Below are 25,009 nucleotides of genomic sequence, written 5' to 3'. Positions count from 1 at the left end.
AATTAATTTTCTAGTTTAGCTTTTGTAAATACGCTGTGATGCCTTGAAATAAACAATATATTATTCTTCTTTACAGTATTTCCATTTAATAATATACCACAAACGACCACCTATCTTGGCCTTATATTCCAGTTTGTACATTTATACAGATTATATTGATTTGCTTACAATACAGTGACCCCAAATGTGCCGCTCAACCAAGCGTTGTAATACACACAGTGGTTTTTTGTTAGCCACACAAGCCTGGAAGCAACATACATTTAAACAGCTCAAGTCAAAGCAATTTGTCATTTTATGTCTGACGGCCTTAAAATGGCTCTGTACTAACTGCCAATAGTTTAATGGTAATGCCATGTCAGTTTTTATGCATTTCAAAGGTACAAAAATAGCCATCCTGTTTTCCTTTTTTTTCTTTTTTCCCCATTTTACAATATATACATCATACCTGCATTGTTAAATAAACAGTTTGCCTTTCATAATTATGTCTTATGTGAAATACTTCACTGGCAGTTTGTAATGCCACAAAGACATATAATTGTGTTTTACACACTATCATGGTAAAAACTGGGCTGTCAAGCATTTAATAGCAAGCATCTCTTGTATATTAAACAGTAAATGATAGAGATTTTAAGTGGCAGCATTACACAAAACTAGGGAGTATAAAACCTATGAAATGATACAATTTTTCCCTTTGTGACCTTTTTTCTTTTTGGACCTGGTCCATTGATCATGAGGGGAAGACATGCCTGCAACGGGGCTTGCCAAGTCATCGGTATAATAGTGTCTTTGGGGCCTGGGCTGAGGGATAGGCTGGCCCAAGAAAAAACCTTCTTCCTCTGAATCTGAGGATGAAGAAGAACATGTAGAGCACCAGTCATCTTCGTCGCCATACAGCCCCAAGAACCTGCCCTGTAGCCTGTAGTCTGACATGGCAGCAGGATTGGGGTGACCATGAAAGACGTGATGCCCCTTGGGTCCGAGAGCACTCCCTCTATGATCCATTTTACAGCATATTTGTGCTCTTTCCTTCGGTGGGATGTTAAGAGCGTTGTCAGAGCGGGACTTGCGACTACGGCGACGCCTGTGATGGGGATTGTGGCGACCAGAAGGCTGAAGGTTCTGGCCCTGCTCCTCAAAGTGATATACTCTCCGCCGAGTTCGTTCACTCATAGGGGGCTGACGCATTGGAAGATCACCATAGTGGCTGTTGTCCACCACATCGTCAGAAAATTTGACTTGCTGGGGCTTAGATTGTGAACGTGTCCTCCTGATGGCAGGGACATATGGTTTGGGCCTGTCTTCCAAGGACACTTCTTCTTGGGCATTCTCCTCCACTTCTTCCTCCTGCTCAAGACTCTTTAGGGAATTTTCACTTCTATGTAACACTGAAGAGTTGAGGGTTCCCATATTACTGGTTTTCTCACAGTCTTCTGTTTCAAATTCGTGAAGGCCTTGCAGGGCATATACCTGAGGTCCAGCTATGTAATCGCCACATACTGAGGCCCCTAGAGAGGGAAAAATAAACACTGTAAAATTCCAGGTGAGCTCAAGCATTTGTTCAGACAATGTTTTTCTACATCTTATGTGTCAGGTTCTTTATACTTACCAGTAATATTGGAGAGAGCAAGAGACTCCATGGAGTCATGGACACTCGGATCCGTCTTCTTGAATTCATCTGTGATGCACTCTAAAGAGTCATTGTACCATTGTGGTTCCTCTCCGTGAAAACTTCCTGCCCCATGGTCCAGCTCCAGCTCCTGGATTTTTCTGCTGCTGGCCGGTCCTGGATGGCTACCATATGCAGAATCCCCAAGCCCATCCTGTGACTGGGCCCAATACTTGTCAGTCTGGTACTTCTTACTGACCAGTCCACCCCTCCTTTCTCTTCCACCACTGCCTGTTTTTGAAGACTCTTGCGCTGACTTTGCATCCTTTTCTGCAGTCCAAAAATCTGTGGGTCTAGAGTCATTGTCCTGCTGAAAGACCCTGTGTTCGCCAAACTTTAATAGCAGCTGAGTCATGTAGTCTTCATGCTCAGCCCACTCCTCCTCTTGGTCGTCAGGTGCCTCGGCATCCTCAGCACGCCCCCTCCAAAAGTGCTCATCTGATAAGTTCATGTGGGCAAGCTTGTTGGTCAGGGTGTCATCAGTGTTTCCACTAAAGCCGGGGAACTTATAGTTGACAGAGGGTGAGAAGAGAAGTGACTGCCGGCATTGGTCGGCTGAGCAACTGCTCTTGCCTAAACGCACGCTGCAGCGGGATTCACGTGAGCGTGCTGATTGGAAGGCAGAGTCAGAAGAGTCAGAAGCATGTACATCTTCCCCAATAGTGCAGGCCTTGGAGCAGTAAATACGACCATGGTGTGGAAGGAAGGGACAACCAATTAAAGATCTCTTACACTGGGCACAGCTGAAGCAGCTCTCACTGGCATGCCAGTGAAGCCCATCATACGTCATCTGAGCATGATCCACCCCTAGAAAAGAGGGCATTTTAAGTAAGCAAGTGTACAGTGTTGAAAGACTAAGAAATCCAAGCAGGTGTTTAAAGTGTTGAAAAGCATAGGATCTTACCAATATGTTCCCCACAGGCCTCACAATATTCCGCATAAAGAGACTCAAAGCAACCACAACAGTATGGTCTGCCGTCCTTCATGATGTACCGCTGCCCACCCAGGATGGTCTCACACTCAAAACAGGAGAAGTGCTTCATGTGCCAATGGCGGCCCTCCGCCTCTGTGCACTCATCAGCAAAGATTATCTGTGGAAAAACGGTTGCACTGGATGAGTCTGGACTCATCTTCATACTAATATTGGATTTATTTAAGACAGTGACGACAAATGTTATTGCTATTCAATGGGATTCTTGAAAGCCCATAAACTCCAGACATTTTTCCCTTTTTACACTGTTTCCGTCCAGTATTTCACTCTTGTGGTTTTACCTCATCACAGGCTGAGCAGCGTGGTTTGAGTAGCTCAGCATGGTGCCTCCCACAGTGGATCTTTCCATTGTGGTAAAAGTAGATCAAGTCCACCAGCTGTTCCCTGCATGTGGAGCAGGCAAAACACGCCGGGTGCCAGCACAGCCCTGGACTCGCCCTTGTAGCAAACACTGCCATTTCTCCACCGTTGATGTTTTTACCACACTGTGATCAACAGAAATGAGTAGTTGATTGTAGCATCCTTATATTAATTCTATATGTTACATTGGCCATAAATTGCAGTTGTATTTTATAAGATTATAAAAAAAAAAAGTCTGCATGGACACAAATCCGCTTTGCTCTGATGAAGATTGGCCAGTGTGTGTTTCAGTCTGTAAGTGTGTCAAAACTATTCCAGTTGTGAAAGATTTCTCTTTCTTGTCTGTACTTCTAAAAATGTATAAAATGAAGATGTTTCTTTAATTAGCTATTAAGGCTATGGATAAATCAGGTTATTATAAAGGAGAAGACTTAAAATGGGATCTATAGGATACAAATACCATTGGAAGAGAGGTATAGAATTCAACTCCATAGCTGGAGAAAGATTTTGAATTTTAAAAGGGTATGGACCAAGGATCCTCAGTCCTGGTCCTTGAGGGCCAGTGTCTAGCAGGTTCTCCAAGTGTCCCTGCTGCAACACACCTGACTCAGACAAGCTCTGCACATATCTGCTAAATACACACTGATTTGAATCTGGCATGTTGTGGTGGGGACATAGGAAAACCTTCGGGACACCGGACCAGGACTAAGTATCCCTGGTATAGACTGTGGTCTTGCACTGCCATGTGACCTACTGAAAGTGATGTATACAACTTACATGCTCACAAATGCTGTTGTGAAGATTGCGGGGCAGCAGCTTTATTGTGCCCCTTCCTAGAGCTTCCTTCTTCCTTTGGACGCTGAACATATGTAGTTCCTTCTTCTCCTCCTCACTGAGTGACTGGCAATAACGAACCTGGGTAAAGACGTTATGGGTTAGGGTTAAGAAGATAAGATAAGAAGGATAAGAAGATCAATCACACTTATATATTGAGAAATGGGATGATTTCTACTTTCTTAAGGTCTAATACTAAAAAAACAAAACAAAAAAAAGATACAATAAAGAAGTGACCTTGTCATAAAATCTCCAAAGAAAGCTTGTGATTCAAGAAAGCTGGCAACTGATAAGTTATAAACTGAATGAGTGGGCATCATACATGTCAAAGTACGCTGAACAAAAGCAAGTCTTGACCCCAGCTTGCCCCTCCCACAGCCACACAGATCTCCACTTCCAGACCCTGACAGAGAAGCTCATTTTTTAGAAAAGACCATTTTGATGTCTTCCCAAGTCTTCTTAACAAGAGGGAAAGCAGACATTTTTACAAACAAGGCCTGTGTTTAGAATGAAATCAGGAGGGTGGACAACAAAGGGAGAGAGACGGCCGAGTCAAAATGCGGTGCCACTGCAGTGGTGGCATCACATAAAGTCTCTTTCAACTAGCACCCCTCTCTCCCACAGAGCGCCCCTCGTAAAAACCACTGCTATGACAGGAATCCTGCTGGTGGGGCTCCCAGCAAACACAATAAAATAATCAAGTCACATTGTGCCCACGCTTCATGTCTACAAGATTGTGGAACAAAAATCCCCCAGTGGGATGTCGACGTGAATGCCACGTTAGCTGAGACGGCAGGGAGATCGAGGGGTTTCAGCACTGTTGGAAAAGTGGGCAGAAAGATATGTAGCTACTGTAATAAAATGTGGGATTGATCTTTTCCTGCAACTGCAGTGAAATGGAAATTACCTGCTGGGACAAGTGATATTGTATTTGCACACATGGACATTAAATATTCTTACCTCATTATCATGTGGTGGAAGTTGATAGAGGAGCTGCTTTATTCTGAACTTCTCTCCTGGACTGTTGACATAAGGGATCTTTTCCTCCGGCAGGCAGGAGAAATACAACTGCACCTGGAGAAATCATAAGAGATGTAACAACTTCCCTCCATCCATTGTATTTTGGTCATTTGATATTTCCATGTCAACTCAACAAGGTATTTATTTATTTACTTAGCAAATAGATAAAAAAAATGCAAATCAAAGGTTTCTCAATCTACAAATACATCTAATCCACTTTTATTATTCATACAGAAGTTTGAAGTCTATATAGTTTAATCCTCAAGATTATTTTTTGTTTTTATAGGCAGATATTTCTTTTAAATCTGCAGAATTTTTTAAGACCAATTTCTGTTTAATCATATCATTTTTAACTGTTGGCTTTGGAAATGTTTTTGGAAATAAAAGTAGTAGTTCATACATGACTTCTATCTCCACATACACAAAACTACAAAGTTATGCATTTCTTTAAGTTTAAGATTTTGTTGTTGTTGTTTTTCAATAATTCAATATTGAATTGTAAGTGTGACCTGCACTGATTGTTTACCTGGCTTCAACATTGATTCTTAAATTCACTAGGAAAACTACCTAACAAACACATGAACTGCAACTATGTCACACTGGCATCCTGCCCGATATTTCTACCCCAGGAGTCATGGAACCAGTTCATGAATCATTTCTGTGTAAAATGTAAGGAAGACTGACTTTAAGGAATCTGAGTGTACATGAGATTTCCCTAACCCCTTTAAAAGGTTCATTTCAAGAGGATACCTTTGGGGAATTATTTTCCTCATAAATCAGCAATAAACTAGCCAAAACAGGTCAACAGGTCAGCTCCGTTTAACAGTTGTAGTTTTCAGCCATATGCTTGTCTCTATAGGGATGGGACAAAGCACCCTGTCATGGTGGCACTATGACCCTTGAGGATGGCCAATGAGATCTAAACTTTATGAGGAAGGGGCTATTACATTCAGACAGATAAAGAGGTGGGATGTGCTTGTTTTGTGTGTTGTAGGACTTCCTGCAGCTTTAGGTGTCTAGAGATGGGATGGAGGGGTAATTTACCCAGACAATCATTCCAACACCCCCATCATAAATTATGCACATCATCGTGCTGCTATTACCCCTCATCCAACTCCATAGGACCTAGGGACATTCAGCGACCATAACCACGGATCTATGAGTTTCAATACTAAAATGATGACACCCCCCCAATGCATGGCCCATTTAGGGACTTGTTTGCAGTAAAGGCATTACAGTTGACCTTTGTGTTTAAAAAAAAACGGCCATGCATGTTTAAGGTTTGAGGCTCTCCGTCGCTGCCTTCTCCTCTCTTTTGTTGCCCATCACCCGCTCATTGCTTCCATGTGTGCTGTTTAACAAGCAAAGCAGAATGGTGGGAGACCGGGAACAGAAGAGAAACCCAGTAAGAAAAGAGAGAGCGATGAGGAGAGAGAAAAGGAAAAAATGCAGCAAATTTGGGGAAAGTGCCACATCACACTCGCTGCCCCGCGGACACAACTAACAGCCCCTTGTTAAAAGACAGACCCTTGATTCCTCTGACCCACCAAGTCCTCCCCCAAACTGATCTCCTATAATCACAAGCAGACTTTACCATACCACAATTTGTAAATAAAAGTACATTCATCCTGCCTGTTAGTGGCTGCCTGCCTGGTAAAGCCTGCAAGGCTGCCTAAAAACACCAATCTGCCTTTATGAAATATGTTTTTTGTCCCATAGGTGCCATTTTCTAGAGACTCTGGGTTCTATTCAGTAGTGAGCTGAATGCCATTTATCTGGGCCAGGTAAATGGGCTATTAGAGTTAGAATTAGGTCAGGGCTGTTTTTATTCCCTGTCAAGGGGATACACCATTATTCACTTTGGTGATTTGGGGTCGCAAAAAATTGTGAAGTGATGAAATGGATACTACAGTTAAACAGAACAATGTCATGTTGTTAGTCTTTGTAGTACATGAGGGCTGAACCAAGCAGACTGTTTTAAGTGCAGGTATGGTGAATTTACCTGTTCAGGTCGAAGGCCAGGTGGTACCCAGGCGTATTCCTCCAGTGCGCAGCCTGAGTCATCATCAGATGTGGAGCTGCGCTGGAAGCCGGATGTTAGCTTCCCGACTTTCTGCTCCATTATGAAGTCTCGCTGGCGTGCTCCACCCTGGAAGCCTGCTGCACTCACCAGACTCATCACAGCCTTTTTCACTAAAAAAAAAAGAAATAAGACAGAAGAATGACGCAATTGGGGAAAAAAATTGGTGATGATGGTGGGGTTTAGAAATGAGATGAACAAAAAGGAATCATAAAAAGTTTTATGAAGCCTTTACTTTGTGTACTACTATCCTTCCTCCATTTAATCTGTTTCTCTCATGTTACTGCCATCCTGCTGCATGTTAATCACCAGCCTTACTGCCTCTTTCATGAGGCTCACAGCGCCCCTCAAAAGGCCATTATGGTATCTGAGCAAGCTTTACTTGGTTTACCTCTGGTGATGAGTCTTACTGCATAAATACACTCATAAAGACTACTTTACCCTTTCACTGCTATTATGGTGGCAGTTTAACACGAACCTCCTTATGTGGCTTTTGTGGGTGTAGAAGCCATTAGGAAATTCCCAAAGCCTCATGAGATGAAGCCCAATCTCATTATAGGGACAATGACTAGGAGTATTCATGAATATACACAGAAAACACAAGCGTGCTCATTTTCCATCATCAGAAAAGTAAGAACAGCATCCAGCTCTGGCTGTTGAATCTTTACGTTTCATGTCATTGGAGTAGTTTAGGTCTGAGTCATTGTTTAACTCTGCTGAGATGCTACATCATTTTGTGTCTCAAGAGGGGCCACCTCATGGGATCTGTTGCTGGCTTGATCAGTTGAGTCTGAGGTCTGTATAAACACATGCCTGGCCTGAAGACAGGGCCACCATATGGGGAATGTCCACAAGCCAGTTCTCTCCCTTCATCTCCCCTTTTTCTTTGGCCTGTTTGTTTTCCAACCTGCTGCAGTGAGTGTGGGATCATTCTTTTATCTTAGAGAAGAGCAAAGCCATGCCAGACAGGTGAAGTAGTCGGAAAGGGAGGGCTAGGGGTTGACTGATACTGACAATGCATCAGTAGTCAAAAAAATAGAGCTGGGAGATCAAAGACTGGGATGCTGGTGACCTATGTGTGCCGCATCTACAGCCACTGATACATTTCCACAAAGTCGCAATTTGCAGACACAAATCAAAGAAGCTGTAAAAGGAACATACAAAGAAAAGCTCTATTAATTCAAGGTTTGCCACCATAAACCAGGCTGAAACAGCAAACTCCATTAGTTTATCACAATGTATATGAATGCCGGAGAGTTATGGCCATATTTTAAACACAGTGGTGAGCCACCTTCCTTTTCTGTGCAACAAATGGAAATGCTGGACTATTTTTTTAAGTTTGTGAAGCTACTAGGTAAAGTTAAACGTGATTAATTGTTAGTCAAGTGTTTTAAGACCAAGTAAACACAGAGATGACGAATGTGCACCCAGTTGTGGTCACATCTCACAGAGCAAGGGCTCTAGCTGAGATCAAATGAGAGCACGGCCAGCATCCAAGAACCCCCCCCCCCCCCCCCCCCCAAAAAAAAAAAGCCTCCACCCCCCCCCCCCCATTGCCAGCAAGGGCACAGGGGGCCGTTGAGAAACAGCTGAGAAAACCAGACACACTCACGCTGTGCCTTTGAACACAGCAAAAAGCCCTGAAAACTGAAGCTCCTTGCTAGAATGACATACATGGGTATGAAGAAAGAAAGTAGACATGGAAACAAGCTGATAAAAGCTAATGGCTGCTCATATAAACTCTGATTCATGAAGGACAAACAGCTTGCTGCTCTCAGTGGCCACTCCAGCTCACCCAGTCAGCTTTAAGTGTGATGGATAGCAGTGGTAGTGGATTGATTTGTAACTGCAATGTGCCACAGACTGTCAGGTCAGGCAGACTGGCTTATGACACATCCTCTTAAAATGCCACTGAAGTTTTCAACAATGCCACCTTTGTGGGAGAATCCACTTAAGGCTTGTTCAGTCAAGAGTCTGTTTAGCTTTCTTTATGTATTTTTTTGCACTGAAAATCTGATGCATCATCTCTACATGATACCTAAAAGCTCTCACACAGAGATAACTTTGGAGAGCACAGGGTGAAATACAAGACACTCTCTTGTTTTAGTTACAACCATTGACTTGCAAATGAGACCAAAATAACTTGCAAAAAAATGTGGCCTTGTTTAAGAACAGCTTTGGTTTCACATGGGAGATAGCTAACTATAGGCAGATTCAGTCAAGAGCCAAGAGAATTCACAGTTTCCCATTTTATAAGCCATTCAATAAATCCTGTGCTACATTTTTTCCAAAAGATATTTGCTTTCAGATGTTGGCCAAGCGGTGGCAAGGATGTCTCATACAGCCAAACCTGACTTACAGGAATGCCAGTCTTGAACTTTAGTCATGCTCAGCATTAGCCCCCTGTATTGTACGACCACAAATGTACATTTTTCCTTTAGATGTCCTGCAGTTAATTTCCTCTTAGCCCAGAACGCTTCCTTTACGGCATGAATGACAAATGCACTTAGTAAGCTAACTTAATCATGCTCACACTGACTCATCGCTTTTTGCTCCTAACAAGGGATCTGTGGTTTGCAAGAGTACTTTTTTTTAAAAACCTGTTACTCACCCCATCTCCCCCTTCCTTGTCCTCCTCCCACGCTTGCCAGACCCCTGCAGTCCTGAATGTTTAACAGCCCCTTGCTCTTTTGTAAAGGTGCTTGTTAACATGGCTTTGGGAGCTGCAGGCCTGCATTTTTTGACTGATCTGCCCACAGAGGGCCAGAGGGCAGTGTAGGGGAGGTGATGGTGCGGGGGTGATCAGAGTGAGGCTAAAATGGGTTGCCTAACATGCATGGAAATGTTAATACCATGTTTCACAAAAGCAGAGGAAGTTTGACTCACGCCAGGTGAAAGATGTCACCTTTGAAACGTCTCAGTCGACACGGAGCTGAAAGCATCACTAAAGTCATTGGAAACTATTAAGGAGGCCTGTGTTCTATTAAAAATCACACAATGAAGCTTACATTCCTGCAAGCTTCATATAATGGGAGCTTCAGAGTGAGTGAGTGGGTGCTAATGTGATTCAACAGTGACCAAAACAACCACTTATTTGTATTCACCCTATGGAGAGAGCTGTCTGGCTGCACTGTCTGACTCGACAGCACGTGTTAACTACAGTTCGCATGTTATTTATCACTTTGCGGAATACAAACTCTCACAGGACCTCATACTGCAACTGACTAATAAATGCAGCCAACAGTGACATTTAAAAAAAAAAAAAAAAAAGTATTAAACAACACTTAAACAGGAGTCTCCCCAAAATCCAGACTATGGAGCCTGGAGTTAACAACCCTTGAGAGAGAACTCAGGAAAAATAAGCAATTTCTGCTCTGAATTACTGTCTATATTCCTCTAGGAAGTGGATGATGGACAAGCACACAAGCCAACACAGTGCTCTCTGTCAGCTTGGACTGGCCGAGCATGTTTAATTTGGCCTCTACTAGCTCAGCAATGTAGGATAGACTTTAGTTGGAGAGAAAAACAAGATTGTTGCATTTCCCCCCCTCCTGCTTATTTGAGCTTGGACTCAGAAAATGTGTTTATTTGGTCATGTCAGACCAGATAGAAAAGTACACAGTGCAGTACTGCTCTCCCTGTACACAGTAATATTTTTAAAGGAGATTCTGTCAAGTTTTGGCACCTAGTTTGTAGCATGTTGTAAAAAAAAAAAAAAAAAGAAAGGGAATAATAAAAACTAAAATAATCAAACTGTAGCTTTGAGCAGAATTGTTGAACAATTGCATCCTTGTGTCAACAAAGGCCTTCTCATGTGTGTCTATGTAAATCCCTGTTAAATTTTAAGTTTAACTGTATGATCTTTATATCTTGACCAACTGAGTCTCGTAAAACCTGGGAGCTGAGGATTTCCATTCAGAGCATTTTCCTTTTTGAACGAGCTCAGAAGTCAGTTGCTTGAAATGCAAAGCAGGAAAACTGCTGGAAAATTAATGAGAGGAGCTTGTTATATGGAGAAGGAGGTGGATTTTGGCCTCATTTTGACAAAACCAAATGGATGTACGTGATGTCCACGTTCACAGATGAGACCACCTGCATGAGCTGACCAGACTAAACATGTGTTCTGATGTCACAAAACATCCAACGTTTCTTCAACCTTGAGCGTTAGCTAGCATTCTTAAAGTGCTTATCTTTGGCTGGACTGACTTGCAAAGACAAAAAAATGATCAGAGATGATCATATTCTCAAATTAAACTAAAACTAAAAAATAATAAAAACTAAAATAAAACCCATCCAAGAGACATGAAGCTGGTCTAATCACTAAAACTAATTTTAAAAGGAAATACGATGCACTGCTTTCAAGATTGTCTCTACTTCAAGCAATTTTTTTTTCTTTTCAACTAAGAAATCCATTTACATCTTCGGTTATTTTCTTGTGCTTCTTACCTTAGTCTAGGCCAACTCTCCTAATGTGAGCAGGAAAAAAGATCTTATCACCTGTATATCCAGTCCTAGATTGTTCTCCAGCCTCTTGGGTCCATATCTATGTAATATCCTGAGCACTCTAAATCCAGGACAGCAGTCACCCTTCTGTCAGCACAGCAACGGCCCATATCAAAGACTGTAAAAGTCAGAGATATGTCTGAGCACATGGGAAAGGTGTGTGTACGTGGAGAACCCAACCAGATGGTCATCCCATCCTTGTTTCTCCCAGCCACCACACTTCCTCCTCCCAACTCTCTTAACCTCAGCCCAGCCCCTCAACCTCAGAGCAGCCACTCGTGGCAGGGAACAGCAGAGATAGGCGTCTCCCCATCAGCAACCCTCCCCATACATCAAACACATGGTCGCAAATGAAACCACCAGCAGATTTCACTGGAGCTGGGCTACCACACTAACCACCCCGTATCCACAACAGGCTTCATATGGCATCGTTCCTCCTCTTGCATATCAACAGTGAACGCTGGAGTCAGAGTGGGCTGTCTGGGGGTTTGTCTTGAGTCACCTTTGCACAAAGACTGAAGTTAAAAAAAAACTTTTTTTTACTTAAAATGAATGAACTATGGCTTCTTACTGTCCCAGTCAGCATTATAAACATTCCTACTGGCTGAACATACTATCAGCAAGCAACATTGCAAAATACCCCAAACAAAGATGATCAATGAATTCCTAATAATGGTGTACCAGTAATATAATTTCTGTTTGCCTAAATTAAAGTCATATTCCTTTTAACATACAGTATGAAACTGTCCAGTTAAACTCCCAGAGAGGGGTGCAGTTGACCTCGGCCTCTCCTTCACCTCTGCAGGAGTGTCAGAACATGATGCTCTTCTTGTTGCCTCTAATAACAAAAGAGGGTAGCTCGGGCCAATTTCTGCTTTTAATGGTTGTTTGGTTGAAGGTGTCAAAGTGTTCATTTCGCCCAAAAGAAACATGTTAGCAGCAGGCATAACTGTGTCGCAGATAAGTAAAGATTTGCTTTTATTTGGTTGTGTTGATGACTGTAAAATGAACAAATAAATAAATAAATAAATGAAACAGAAAAATCTTTATTAGGAAGCAAGGAATCTACAAAACAGCCAGATCTGTTTTCTATATAAACACTCCAGCAGCTGTTTGGCTTTGTGGATGTGATGTAAGGGCTTGTTTCTGTGAACTAGGTTTTTTTAAATGGTTACTGGTGTAACTCTAACTTTTATGTGGAGTTCTGTACAGGTTTTTTGTTTTTTGTTTTTTTGTCAGAGAAACTCCCCACTCTTTTTTAATCAGTTTATTCATGGGTTGGACTAAACACAGTTAAACACTGCCTGAAAATCAGCAAGGGAGAGAAAGCCAAATACTAATTTCTGGCATATGACTATCAGTTTCTAACTCAGCAGCACATTTTTCATCCTCCACACACCCACACAGCTTAAAATCACACCAAAAAGTGATGAAATATCAGAGCTTGGGTGGTGATTGCTGATTAAAATAAGTAAAAAGCTAACAGCAGTCTGCACTTACTGATGCTCCCTTCATGAACACACTTCTATATGTAACAGAACAAATTTAGTGGAGCAAACTGATGTCAAGTGTGTATTAAACAGAAGTGTGTGCGTGTGTTTGTGTGTGTGTGTACGTGTGTAGACAAAGCCATTGTAGCAGCCAAGGCCAGGGGAGGAGTGGTACCCTTTCACAGCAAACTTGAGGCCATTGTACTGATCCAAAAGACTCAGCACCCTTCCCCATTAGCAAGTCTTTGAGAGAAGGACCAACACAATGCAACCCCCCAAAGACAAGATTATTGAAATGTAAAGCTAAAGCAGCAGACTGATCCTGACAAAAGTTGCAGAGCAACATTGATGATGGTGGAAGAAACAACTGTAAAAGAGATCACAATTGTTAATTGTTTTCTCAACATGTGCAACTCTTTTTTTTTTTATTAAAATTGACACGTTACATAAACCTTTCTACACATTTTACTGATTTTAAGCCTGTTTATTTTCAGTAAAATTAAGTAAAAGATTTCAGCCTTAAAATAAGATTTAAGTCATGAAGCTTTGACACTGAACGAAGGTGTGGACATCTCATTTAAAGGCGTTTGCTTCTTATGTTTAGGCTCATGCAGGCGTCTCCATCAGAATAACAACACCGCAAATGTCCATTTGTGTTCACAACACTCTAAACTTAGATGTAGCTGCCTACATGGTTCAAGGATCACTTCAGAGAGTTGAATAAAATAAAGTTGGACAAGTCATACATCCCTGACCTTCGACCTTAGAGAACACCAGATGACCCGTAAATCTGTGACCTCTGGGCTTTACGGCCTACTCCCCTGTCATAGCCACAACGACCTGAACAGCATCTCACACCTGGTCTGGACCTTCTCATCGCTGTAAAAGAGCAAGAAGAGGAAAAATGTGCCCGACGCTCACGGCGAGGAGGTCTGTGACCAGCATGCCCTGACAATGACAGGACAACGATGATCATCATCAAAACTAACACCCAACGGTAAAGCTGCATTCTTTTCTGGTCCAAACATGTTTTAAAAGAGAGTGAACCTTAAACCCCGGCAAGTAGACTGCATGCTAGCTGAATGCTCACAGTTAGCATGTGCCGAAATGTAGCAGCCAGAGCATGAATTAAAAACAGGAATAATTAGAAAAAAAATCACGTCATAAAATGGGGTACAGAAGAGGGCAAAGAGAAGGTCAGTCTCTAACCTACAGTCATTGATGACCATTGTTGGAAACAGCCCTCAATTGTGTGTGATTTACCTTATAAAAAGTAGCCATTCTCAAGGTTTAAATGACTAGTCAACGGGTATTAGCAGGACACAGGCCTAACAAAAGCTTCAGTTATAAAGGCCAATAAAAGCTTCTCACCCTACTGTAACGACAATCCCTTTTTACACCTTAAAAGCGGGAGGAAAAGGTCAACTGGTGGAGCAGTCAGCGCATTGATATTGACTTAGCTAGATTGGCGCTGACAAACTCAGGTCAGATTGTGGGCTTGTTAGCCCTATAACCCTTGCATAACCCTGTTTTACTGTTCCACTCTGACCCACTGGCAGCAGCTGAGGGGAAAGCTTAGATCTAAGTTAAGTTTGTGACAAGGGACATTTGTAAAAATTACAAGGTAACAGCTATTCTTCTGACCGTTGACCTGAAAAGGTAATATGTTTCTCGAGAGCAAAGAATGGAAATAATCAAACTGAAGACCAAAATCTGACATTTATTTGATTAACGTGATAATAACAAATACCAGTACAAATGGCTACATGTGAACATCACCACGTTGACCGAAAAAATCTAATTTATTGACCCACCCAATAGTAAGAGAGAAGGTCACCATACTTACAGTATGAATGTCTAACCAGGCTTGTCTTGATTTAATTATTAGATTACGATACCGCATGTAATACTATTGCATCAAGCTGACAACATAATACTCCTTTGGCCAAGTACACCATGAATGTTTGAACTGACGTGGATTTATAGAAGAAATAAACACACCACATTTCTGCTAATTTATTTTTGTTCTATCTAATAAGCTGAAACCGTGTTGTGACATGTATGAAGTAATGCAACATCAATGTCCAGTTTCCAGTGGGGAACAACCACTACTTAACATGCTTGATTCCACTGTTAAGAAGTGGATTCTTTCTTCACGTTGTCATATGTACACTACTGTATAGCTGTTTTGCTAAACTTTGCAGAGATGTATGGTGAGGTTGGGTCATATTTCACCATCGATGTGACACCCTCTCACCTAGTTGTAAAAGCCGAACCTCATCGAGAACAATGGGAAGTGGAGCGACAGAGATCCTGGGGCTGTTAAAGGGAGGAAGCCCCTTTATTTGAGGACGCTATAACTCAACAAAAGCCTGTGGCTGTCTACTCACAAAGCAGGCAGAGGATGAATGGGCTGCACTACACACTTGTGCTAACAAAAGCACTGGATCAGGGCAAAGTCTGTCATGTGTGGTCTCCATGGACAAAACTGGTATGTATATAGACATTAAAGTACAAAACAGCTCCATTAACACCTCAGAACAACTCCCTTGTTTTCCATGCCTGTATTTCCATAGCATGTGACAAGGTTTGATTGCTCCTGCTGAAGCAGCACCCTGTCAATGTGCAGGTTTGATTTCTTCTCACTAAATGTTAAGCTTATGACCTCAGTCTTTCTGAGAGTCTAATTCACACACCACTTAAAGCTCACACATCTGGGCTTCTCACCACAACCTTCCTTGAAGTTCAATCGTCTATCCTTCAACGCAACTATTTCCTGTGTGTTTCCAGCCCCGGGCTCAAATGGACACATGAATGAGGCTGCCATAAGAAAACAGGCGATACTGGGGTGTGAGTGCGCTATAAGCAGATCGCTTGTAGAAAAAGACAATATAGAATTTTTTTAAAAAGAAAAAACACAAAGAAAAAGTTTGACAACTCCTACATGTGGAAACATTTTCCTGAGCCGCACAGCTTCAAAAGGCAAACCGTGGAATCCGACAATGCTCTGAAACAGTTTAGAGCTGCTCAGTCAGGATCCCACTAATGATTAACATTCCTCAAGAAACGCTCTGTTACAGTCTTTTTAGAGCGTTCTAATTAAACACATGCTCCGGTGCCACAGCACAGAGGGAACTCTGACAAATGCAAGCGGGGATGCGTCTTTCCAGCTCTGCTTAATTGGACACAATTTAAGTCATTAAGGTGGTAGTTAAACAGCAGAAAGAGCCGAGGAGAGGCCCAATCATCTCCCCTGTAAGGCTCCCTGTTGCTCTGATGTTGCTGACCCTTTCACCTCTTCAAGTGACTTACATGAAAATATTCCTAAGAAAAAAAAAAAAAAAAAAAGTCTAACTGGACATTAAGACCAATCTAAGAAGAGCCATTTGGAACTATTTGTTATTTGATTGAATTATTTACATTTTGAACAAGATGATGAGGTTATGTGTGTTCTGAGGTTCTGTATTGTGGAGGTAAATCTGTCCATGTGTTCGCTACATTGCCTTTCTCTGTGCTCTCTGTGGTTTTGACGGATAGTTCTGATACTTTGACTTTTAACATTTCTCTGATTGAAATTTCTGATGATTGGTAATCTAAACAGTGATACCAGACATTTGACATCTTCATTTATTTAAAATGTATTTCCAGAGATCCTTAAAATACTACAAATAATCTAATAATAGTTGTAAAGTATGCCTTAAGATGCAACTAAAGCAGGCAGCTGGATTCTCTTTAGATGCAAATCTATGTCACCAGGCTCCAAGCTGCCCGTATCCAAATGAAAACTTTTTTCTGGTAGTTTTCAGGTGATACAATAAAATAAAATATGATGGATCATCTTCATTGGTTGTGATTTTTGCCTGCACTTTTCCAAACTGCCTGTATGCAGAACATCCTAAAGCCATTTGCGCCATCACGTTAAGCCTGGGTGCACTGATCATAAAATCTTATTGTCTCGGTAACCTCTGTTTAATGTCAGTCCCAATAATGTATCTGTCTTTCCTACTTTCCCTCCACCTCTCTATAATCTACCCTTCCATCAAAAAACCTACAGCATATACTTTGTAACAATGGTCCAGACCCTTTTTCTGTCTGCATGATAAGAAAAAATGCCATATCTAAGGCAGAAAACTACCGCAGGGAGTATTAAACACAAGCCTTTAAAGGGATCATCAATCTAACTTTATCTCTCCCAGTACCTCAGTTTAGGCTTCTGTAGGCAGTGGATACTGATGCAATACCAGTGAGTCCTTTAATGCACCAAATCAATGAAATGTGGTTTAATTCTTTAAATTTTAGTAGAAATACAGATTTTTTTTTTCCTGAAAAGAGGGTCACTGTTTTTGGTAAGGTGTCCAAATGGGTTTGTTGGTCTTGCTTTTGGAAGCCTAAAGAAATATCCAGAAGAAATCTACGAATCTATTCTTAAACCATGTTTGTTGTTCAACTGTGTATACAGTTCGATTTGGAAGAGTGTTCTTTGTTCATGCTGGTCATTGTCCCAAAACATGCTGTGAAGGTTTTCATGAGGTGAGGGTGGAGTATTGCCAACACGGGATGGTAAATATAGTTAAAAAAAACTATTTTTCTGTCCCAACACAATGTCCCTGATATTGTGAAGCTGAATGGTAGGTTGAGGTATGTGCGTGTTTAACTGTATGCTGTATATAGTGAAGTCAAATCTCAGCCACCCCCCAAGAGGGGGAGCGGGGTCTCTGTCAGTTTATCTGATATACAAACCAGACATTGGTGTCTGGGATCCCTCCGTGAGTGTGTACACATGTGTGTCCTGGCACCATGCATGTGTGAAATGGAAGAAGGAACACATTGGCTGCCTTATCACCGCCCCAAATTACGGATAGCAGTCCTCCAGAGTGGAGGTTATTCTTAGAAGCCATGCATGTAAAATGTCTCTTTCTGTCAGCATCAGTGTGTTACTTTTGGAGCTGGTAATACTGAGGTCACTAATGACATCAATACACACTCAGCCATGGAACATGTGACAAGATGGTGATACATTTTGTATTGTTTGAAGACGAATAAACTTTTCCCTGAAATCTGAGCTCCTCCTTTTGTTTCTGTTTTTCAAGCTAAAGGAAAAAAATGCATAAAAATTGAGCAAACTGTTCAAATGGTCTGGAGTGCATTTTTAGTCAGTAGAGTGGACACATCTGTTGAGCCACTGCTCTTGTTTTCTTTGAGAGCCCAGCCCCTAACAGGAAGACAGTGTGAGCACGGCAAACAAAAGCCTGGCTCTTTGAACTGGCCTCTCACCAAGACCTGCCGTCAGGTTGTTGTAGCCAAACGAACTGTTTCTGTGTCAGCTCAGCAGGCCCACAGAGGGCCCCAGTCTGCTGCTCTGCAAGCCATGTCCTCAGTTGGCTTTTGTCAATATTAGCCCATCTGTATGCTATTCAGCAACATCTCCCCTCACCATGATGTACGACTGTTTCCAGCTCATCATAGCACATTTCCGCTATGTCAACAGGAGATTGCAAAGTAAACACTAAACAGAATTTACAGTAAAACTGGAGAAATGAAAGCAAACCAGGGCATGATGTAGATAGGTTTCAACATCCGTTTAGTTCCCCAAACACAGTAATATTTCTTGGTTGCATCATCTGGTTTATTGTTTTTGTAATATCTTCAATGAAATACAGAGTCTTTTATTTTAACGAGTGCAACATGACTGAGGAAGATTTGATCCATCCATGTCTGCCTTTCTTCGTCAATGCACAGAATATTACAGCTGCACTGCTACATCACTTGCATTTACCGATGAGGACATGATGTTCTTTGTATTCATTGCTGTTCTACGAGTCTCCTTTAACACAAGCCCTACTCCTTTCCATCTCCGCCTCATCATTGTCCGAGAAATCTCATCCTCATTCAGCTGCCAATATTCCACGATCACCACCAGCATTCACGCCAAAGTCCCTAGATATTTATCATGCCCCTCTATCACACATCCATCCATTTTCTTAACCCCTTAGTCCAATTAAGGGTCACAGGGATGCTGGAGCCTATCCCAACAATTATTGGGTGAGAAGCAGGGTACACCCTGGACAGGTCACAAGGTCATCACAGGCCCTTTTTAATAAAGTCCAATAATTTTCTTGACATCAATAAATGTTATTCTTTACTTTCAAATGGTTTCTTCTTGTGGGACCAATTTAGATTGACAATTCATATTGACACAACTTTCTTCTTAGAAATTTGGAACATTATAAATATCAAAAGTAATGTATTGCCTTTTATAATAGTAATGTTGGTCGCTAGACACTTGTCTGTTGCATAACTTGTTTTAGTATTTATTGATTTTCAGGCAGTACACTGATATAATAGGTTGACGTTCAGCATTGCAAGGATGATTTTCTGTGTCATTATAGCTCTTTAGTAAAGCCCCTATAAAATAAAATCAGGTAATTAAATAGTTTATATATGCCCGATACATCCCCCTTTATTTGAATTTGGTCAAACAATTGAAAAGGGGAATTTATAGGTTTTTCAGTTGGAGATATTTTGAGGTCTGTAATTACCTGCAACATGATTAAAGATATTGATGACTCATAGTATACCTGGAAATGTACTAATTTTGTACCCAATCAAATGCTTTCTAGAAATTTAATTTTCACCTTAGTTGAAAGAAAACGAGTTTTGGTCCATGGTGGGGGTCTCTGACACAGACAGGGTTTCTATTGGCCTACGGTTATACGATCAGTATATACAGAGGCCATGAGCACCCTGCGTGCCACTTCACTAGTACTTAAAGCCCAACTTTTCTACATCTAAACATATGCTGAAAAGTATTTTTTAAATATTTGGCATCCACTTTAAATATGTTTTGATTGTCAATGTCAACTTTAAACAGAACTAAATGAAAAAGCATCAGTCCTGAGGGAAATCATACAACTTGACATTCTTATCATCGGTACTGCACACTGATAACAATAATGTTTGCATGCAATATGTTTGGAGCCAACTCAGTTAAAGGTCTCAGATAAAGAGGTTCAAGTGTTTCATTATGAATGTAAAGCATGTACTGCAGCGGATATCTGAAAATACACAGAGCAGCAACTATTCTTGGATGAAAGCTTATCATAAGGATTTATTCTTTTATATGATTATTGCCCAGTGTGCAAAGAGATCCAAAAGGGGATAATACATTTTAGTTATTGTTTTTTCTTCCTGCTAATCTTGAGATATATTTTAGGAAACACTTTGAATGAGTTATAATCATATAAATTGCAGTTGGAATTGAGTGTTAGAGAAACTCAGTCCATACCGAACTAATTGCATAAAAGCTACATAAAATTGTTAGAGGAATAAGCTGGCCCACATCCAGATGCTTGTCCCCACAGACTTTTACTGTAACTTTTTATCTCCGGAAATATCTTTGTTGTCAGTCCAAAACTCTCCTGCCCTGCATGGTTCATTTTTAAACCCCACTGACCTTTTTCCATATCACCCATGCTCCCTGACTCCACCCCTCTGAAAATGCAAACAGGAGGAACAAGAGCCACAGGAAAGGGAGCATGTTTTGCATATTTCCAGCCAAAGGATCTGGAAAGCTTTAACTGAATACCCTGCTGTGGGCTGGGGAAATAGCAGGGTCTTTTTTTTAATGACTTTATTAGGGTACTACAATTTCTTTTGCTTCTAGCTCTACACTATGATGCTGCTGTTGCTTGGATGAATCCCTGCAGAGATGCAGGACAGCGGGAAAACATGCTGTCTTGCCAGTATCCCAGCCTGTGTCAAGTTGGGTCAGATGAACTTACTTCGCTAAAGTTGCTGACATATCTTTATGTCTGTTATTCCCCTTTACAGACATGTTGATAATAAGCAGCTTTGCAGTCGTGCACCGTGGCTGTTAGGCAGTATAGCTGAGCATCATGCTTATACATAGCGGTGATAATGAAACTTGTGTGTAGAGTGATGACTTTCATCATCGTGGTGGTCTGAGGGTCCCTCCCGCAATTATGCTGTGTGGTTACCAGAGATCTGCCGGGGCATTAAAACCAAGTGTGTGAGCCAAACCCGTTTTCCTCTAACATCATCCTGCAGCTCCCAGTAAACAGAGTTGTGCCTGGAAGCGCTAAATCACAAACTACCTTTAATCATTTTAGAATAATGCTAAGCATTTGGATTCAATGTGTGCCACTGCTTCAGGTGGATCCCGCTGACTCTCATACATGATGCTGTTTGAAAGTTAAAGACAGGAAACTTTACAGCAGAGCAAGCACAAAGATCTGCCCAACAGGCAGCTGCTTCCACGATGGTTTTTCCACTCCATCCAACCGCACTGTAACAGTGCCCCACATTTGACCGTCCTAGCCACCGTTCATTCAAGCAAGCGCAATGACTACAGATTCAGGGACCACCGGCGTTTAAACAAGTCATATTTCATCCAATCTTCTGCCAACCTACCACAAACAGTTTACAGTTAATGGATATGCTCTCTGGAGTTTGTCTGTGGCTACTCTACTACACACCACATCTCCCTGTGCAGAACCATGAAAGACTGGCCTCCTGTGACAGCTCCTCACAACATTCAGTCCTGTCCAGCTCTGCTTTTAGCCCTACTGCGGTGAGCTGGACCACGTCTGTGGATGAAAGGCTGCCAGAGTGTTTGGTTTGCAGGCGATTTACATGGATGCAAGGTGATTCATTCTGGCTTTGCACAAACAGGTCTCTGTGTACATTTCATTGGTACTGGGCTTTTAAATCAACAGTGGGAAACATACACACTGGTACTGGGACTTACATTCTACTCATTCACACTCAGATGGGTGTCTTACAGCAGTGCACATACTCTGACACACTTAAACACACAGGTGAACTGTTTCTCATTGCCTATGTCAAGACAAAAACACACACAAGTCATATCTCACTGTTCAGTCTAAAACAGTTTCCTTTTCTGTCATTTGTCTTTAATTGAAAGACGTACTAAGAGGCGCGGATTAATGACAAAGAAACCTTGAATCCTAAAACCACTGTCTTCTCACAATGCTGTAGCTGAAATAAAGCCATCAGTTGAACTCACTTCTATTAAACAAGTAGCTACTTGTTTAATGCTGAGGAGGATCAAAACTATTTCTGTCTCTGTGTCCAGAAAAATGGTGACAAAGCCAGCTATTTTGGGTCTTTCAGTTCTATAAATGGTACCTTTTGATTCAACTCAAAACCTTTGAAATGAGACGAGAACAAGCATTCGGTGACACATTGAGCTGTTCCAAAAACACCACTTTTTCCCATCTATTAATAACATTCTCAGAACATTCTCGCCTGCAGCCGATTAATAAAAGTCTTAACTCAGCTCAGCTCAGCCTCCAACACATGCCTTTTCTGCTAGATCATCTCAACAATAAAGTCTGCAGCTGTGAAGTATGAGACTTGTATTGCTGTATGTATTGTAATGATGTAAGTTATTCATGTGGATTTTGCATTAGATGCCTGCCAGATCATGGATGTCGGAGTACTTTTTCACTATTTTTGATGACTCCTGTGATATATGGACAGTAAAACTGTCAGTCTGTGATCTGGCCACTAGGTGACACCACCACCTTGGGACTGTGCTGCTTCTGTACTATATCTATACCAGCTGCACTCAAGACTCCCCTCTTTGTATGAGTTATTCTTTCACTGTCCAGTGTTCAAAGAAAAAACTCTTCTGTAATTGTGTTTAATAGTGGGAATTAAATTAAAAAAAAAAAAAAAAAAAAAAAAAAAAAAAGATTCTGCAGCACAGTTGACAATTTGCATAAGCCAGCAGATGACTGTAAAAGTGCAACAAAATATAAATATAATTTAAGTTTGTTTTCACGGCATATCTCATGTGTCCAAATGAAAACTTTGTCATTTCCTGTTTTTGTCCTCGGACCCTGCTGAGCTGTTGTGAGATCAGCAGTGCTCTGTTGTCACCAGCTGTGCTCCTAGTGACAGATTTCAGGTCAGTTTGCATTTAGCCATGCAAGTCTGTCATTCTATGAGAATCCAAAAAAACTTGTAGGATTTAATGGCTTATGATATTTACTGTGGTCCAATGAGAACAAAATATTATTTTAGACAGGTCTGGTTATATATAACAATAATTACTCTCCTGTGTCTGGTAGTTTAACACTTTCTATCACAGCTGAGGATGTAAATGCCTGAAAGTTGAGGGTGTGCCACTGTTCTCTAAAGGAAACACTTCATGGCACATTTAGTACTGTGAGAGGTCCATCAGGAGTGATGAATTCACTCAGAGCAGCTTGCAGGAAAACTAAAACTGTTCAAACAATAATATTAAGGTTATGCAAAGTTTCAGAACCAGCGAACACATTTCTGAACTAACAAACACTTAAAACTGAATATAAGGTTAAATTTCTCAAAGGAATGTCTATTTTTGACAACCTGTCCACCTCTCAAAGTCTTTCTCACCTTATCCATCATGATTAGAATTGGAGGAGAAGAGAGGAACCTCTCATACCCTACGTGTGTGTGTGTGTGTGTGTGAACACATCCAGTCTCACTCAACAGCCCTCCTGACAGCAACGGAGCCTGCAGTGGCTGACAGACAGCGGTCATTGAGCTCAGACCAGTTGTCACCCAAAGTGACAGGCGACAGCTGAGTCCATACATCTGGAGGCCCCGGGGAGCTCACACTTCTACAAGTACCACCAAGTTTTTATAGCGTCAGAGATATGGAGTTACTCTGGCTACAGAAAGTGAGACATTTCTTTTTGGAGACCTGCTGCGTAAAGGCGCAAAAAGGGGATCAAGGAACCTGCGTGTTAACTGTATTGGCCTTACACAAGCTGCATATTGCATTTGGTGTAAATTATATGCAGAAAACTCTGCTTTATTCCGATTGAATACATAATGTCAAAACTTACGCACTTATTCGCGCAATCTGAATCCATAAACTGTAAAGTATATACATAAAATGACCACGGAATTCTCACATACAAACAATGTAAACGAAAGTTGGAAAAACAGAAACTGACTCGTTCCACTCACCTCAAAAAGTGTCGAGTCTCAGCAAACTGAGTATCTAGAACCAGTATTCCTGATGAGAGAAAAGCGAGTCACAGAGCGTCTCATCGGCATCAGAGGCGAGTTTTAATCGGGCGCACTGTTGAGCCGCAAAGCTGAACCAAAAGCTTTGCGACAGAGTCTGGGCTGACTTTACGCGCTGTCACCACGGCGCAGTCATTTCAGCAAGGCGCAGTGCGCTGTGCTGCACCTCGGCGGTCACAGTGAAACGACATTAGCGCTGCTCCCTGCTTATTGGCTTAAACATGAAGCCCCCACCAATGCTGGAGAGACAAACCAGTCTCTTTAAGCACGGTGGACAAATGCTGCTGAGACTTTTTAACTCTTGCTGATGCAGTCACTGCTGTTTGTATGCATTTATGAACTTTTGCCTTATAGCCTAAACGCATACAAATAAGAGTGACTCTTATATTTTAAAGTATCTGTGCTATACCACTTCATAAACTCATGTGCATCCATTCAACATCAAACAAAGACTTGAAGTGCACACACCCTCTTATGATCCTCCATTTAACATGCCATTTTCACCAGGTGTAGAAATATGATCTTTAAAAAAAAACCTATTTGTCCCTCTTCCCACCAATACAGATTATTCACAATGTGCTTTATGTTCTCCCACACCACCTGTGTAACAGTACTCCAACTTGATGTGGAACATGAAAGGTAAATCTATATGCTTAAGCTGAAAAGAGACTTGTGCATTGCTGTCTATTGAGTCCAACAAAATGCACAGTGATGATCAAAGATTTAAAGAGAATAGCCACCACCCATAAATCAGTGCATGGCCACAATACAGCCAATAAAGATGCAGGCTATGTGCTCTTCAAAGTCATTAAAATGTTTATATTTTGTGCTTAGTGTGATTTAGAATACACAATAAATCCTGTATTATTCACATGATAAATTCTGCATGGTCACGTGCCAACAACCTTTAAAAGTTTCCAAATGTTTTTGAACTGCGGAGCCTTAAAAGAAAACCATGACCCACCGTGACCCAGATAAGGCCTCTCTGTGACATTAAGAGTGAC

General features: G+C 41.4%; 1 protein-coding gene across 1 annotated transcript; it reads right to left on the bottom strand.

Annotated features, from left to right (window-relative positions):
* Positions 1–46: 46 nt before the first annotated feature.
* On the bottom strand, positions 47–24,061 carry prickle1a (prickle homolog 1a). Its single transcript, XM_079247920.1, has 8 exons — positions 23,946–24,061; positions 6,874–7,064; positions 4,812–4,925; positions 3,795–3,932; positions 2,939–3,142; positions 2,571–2,757; positions 1,607–2,473; positions 47–1,505 (listed from the first exon to the last, which is right to left on the bottom strand). Exons 2-8 carry the CDS (start codon positions 7,048–7,050, stop codon positions 667–669), a joined length of 2,526 nt encoding a protein of 841 aa, XP_079104046.1. The 5' UTR covers positions 7,051–7,064; positions 23,946–24,061; the 3' UTR covers positions 47–666.
* Between the last annotated feature and the right edge of the window lie 948 nt (positions 24,062–25,009).

Source organism: Telmatherina bonti (assembly GCF_933228915.1).
Source record: "Telmatherina bonti genome assembly, chromosome: 2".
NCBI classification, from domain to species: Eukaryota; Metazoa; Chordata; class Actinopteri; order Atheriniformes; family Telmatherinidae; genus Telmatherina; species Telmatherina bonti.
Note: the sequence above shows the minus strand (reverse complement) of the source record. Positions and strands in the feature narration are given on the sequence as shown.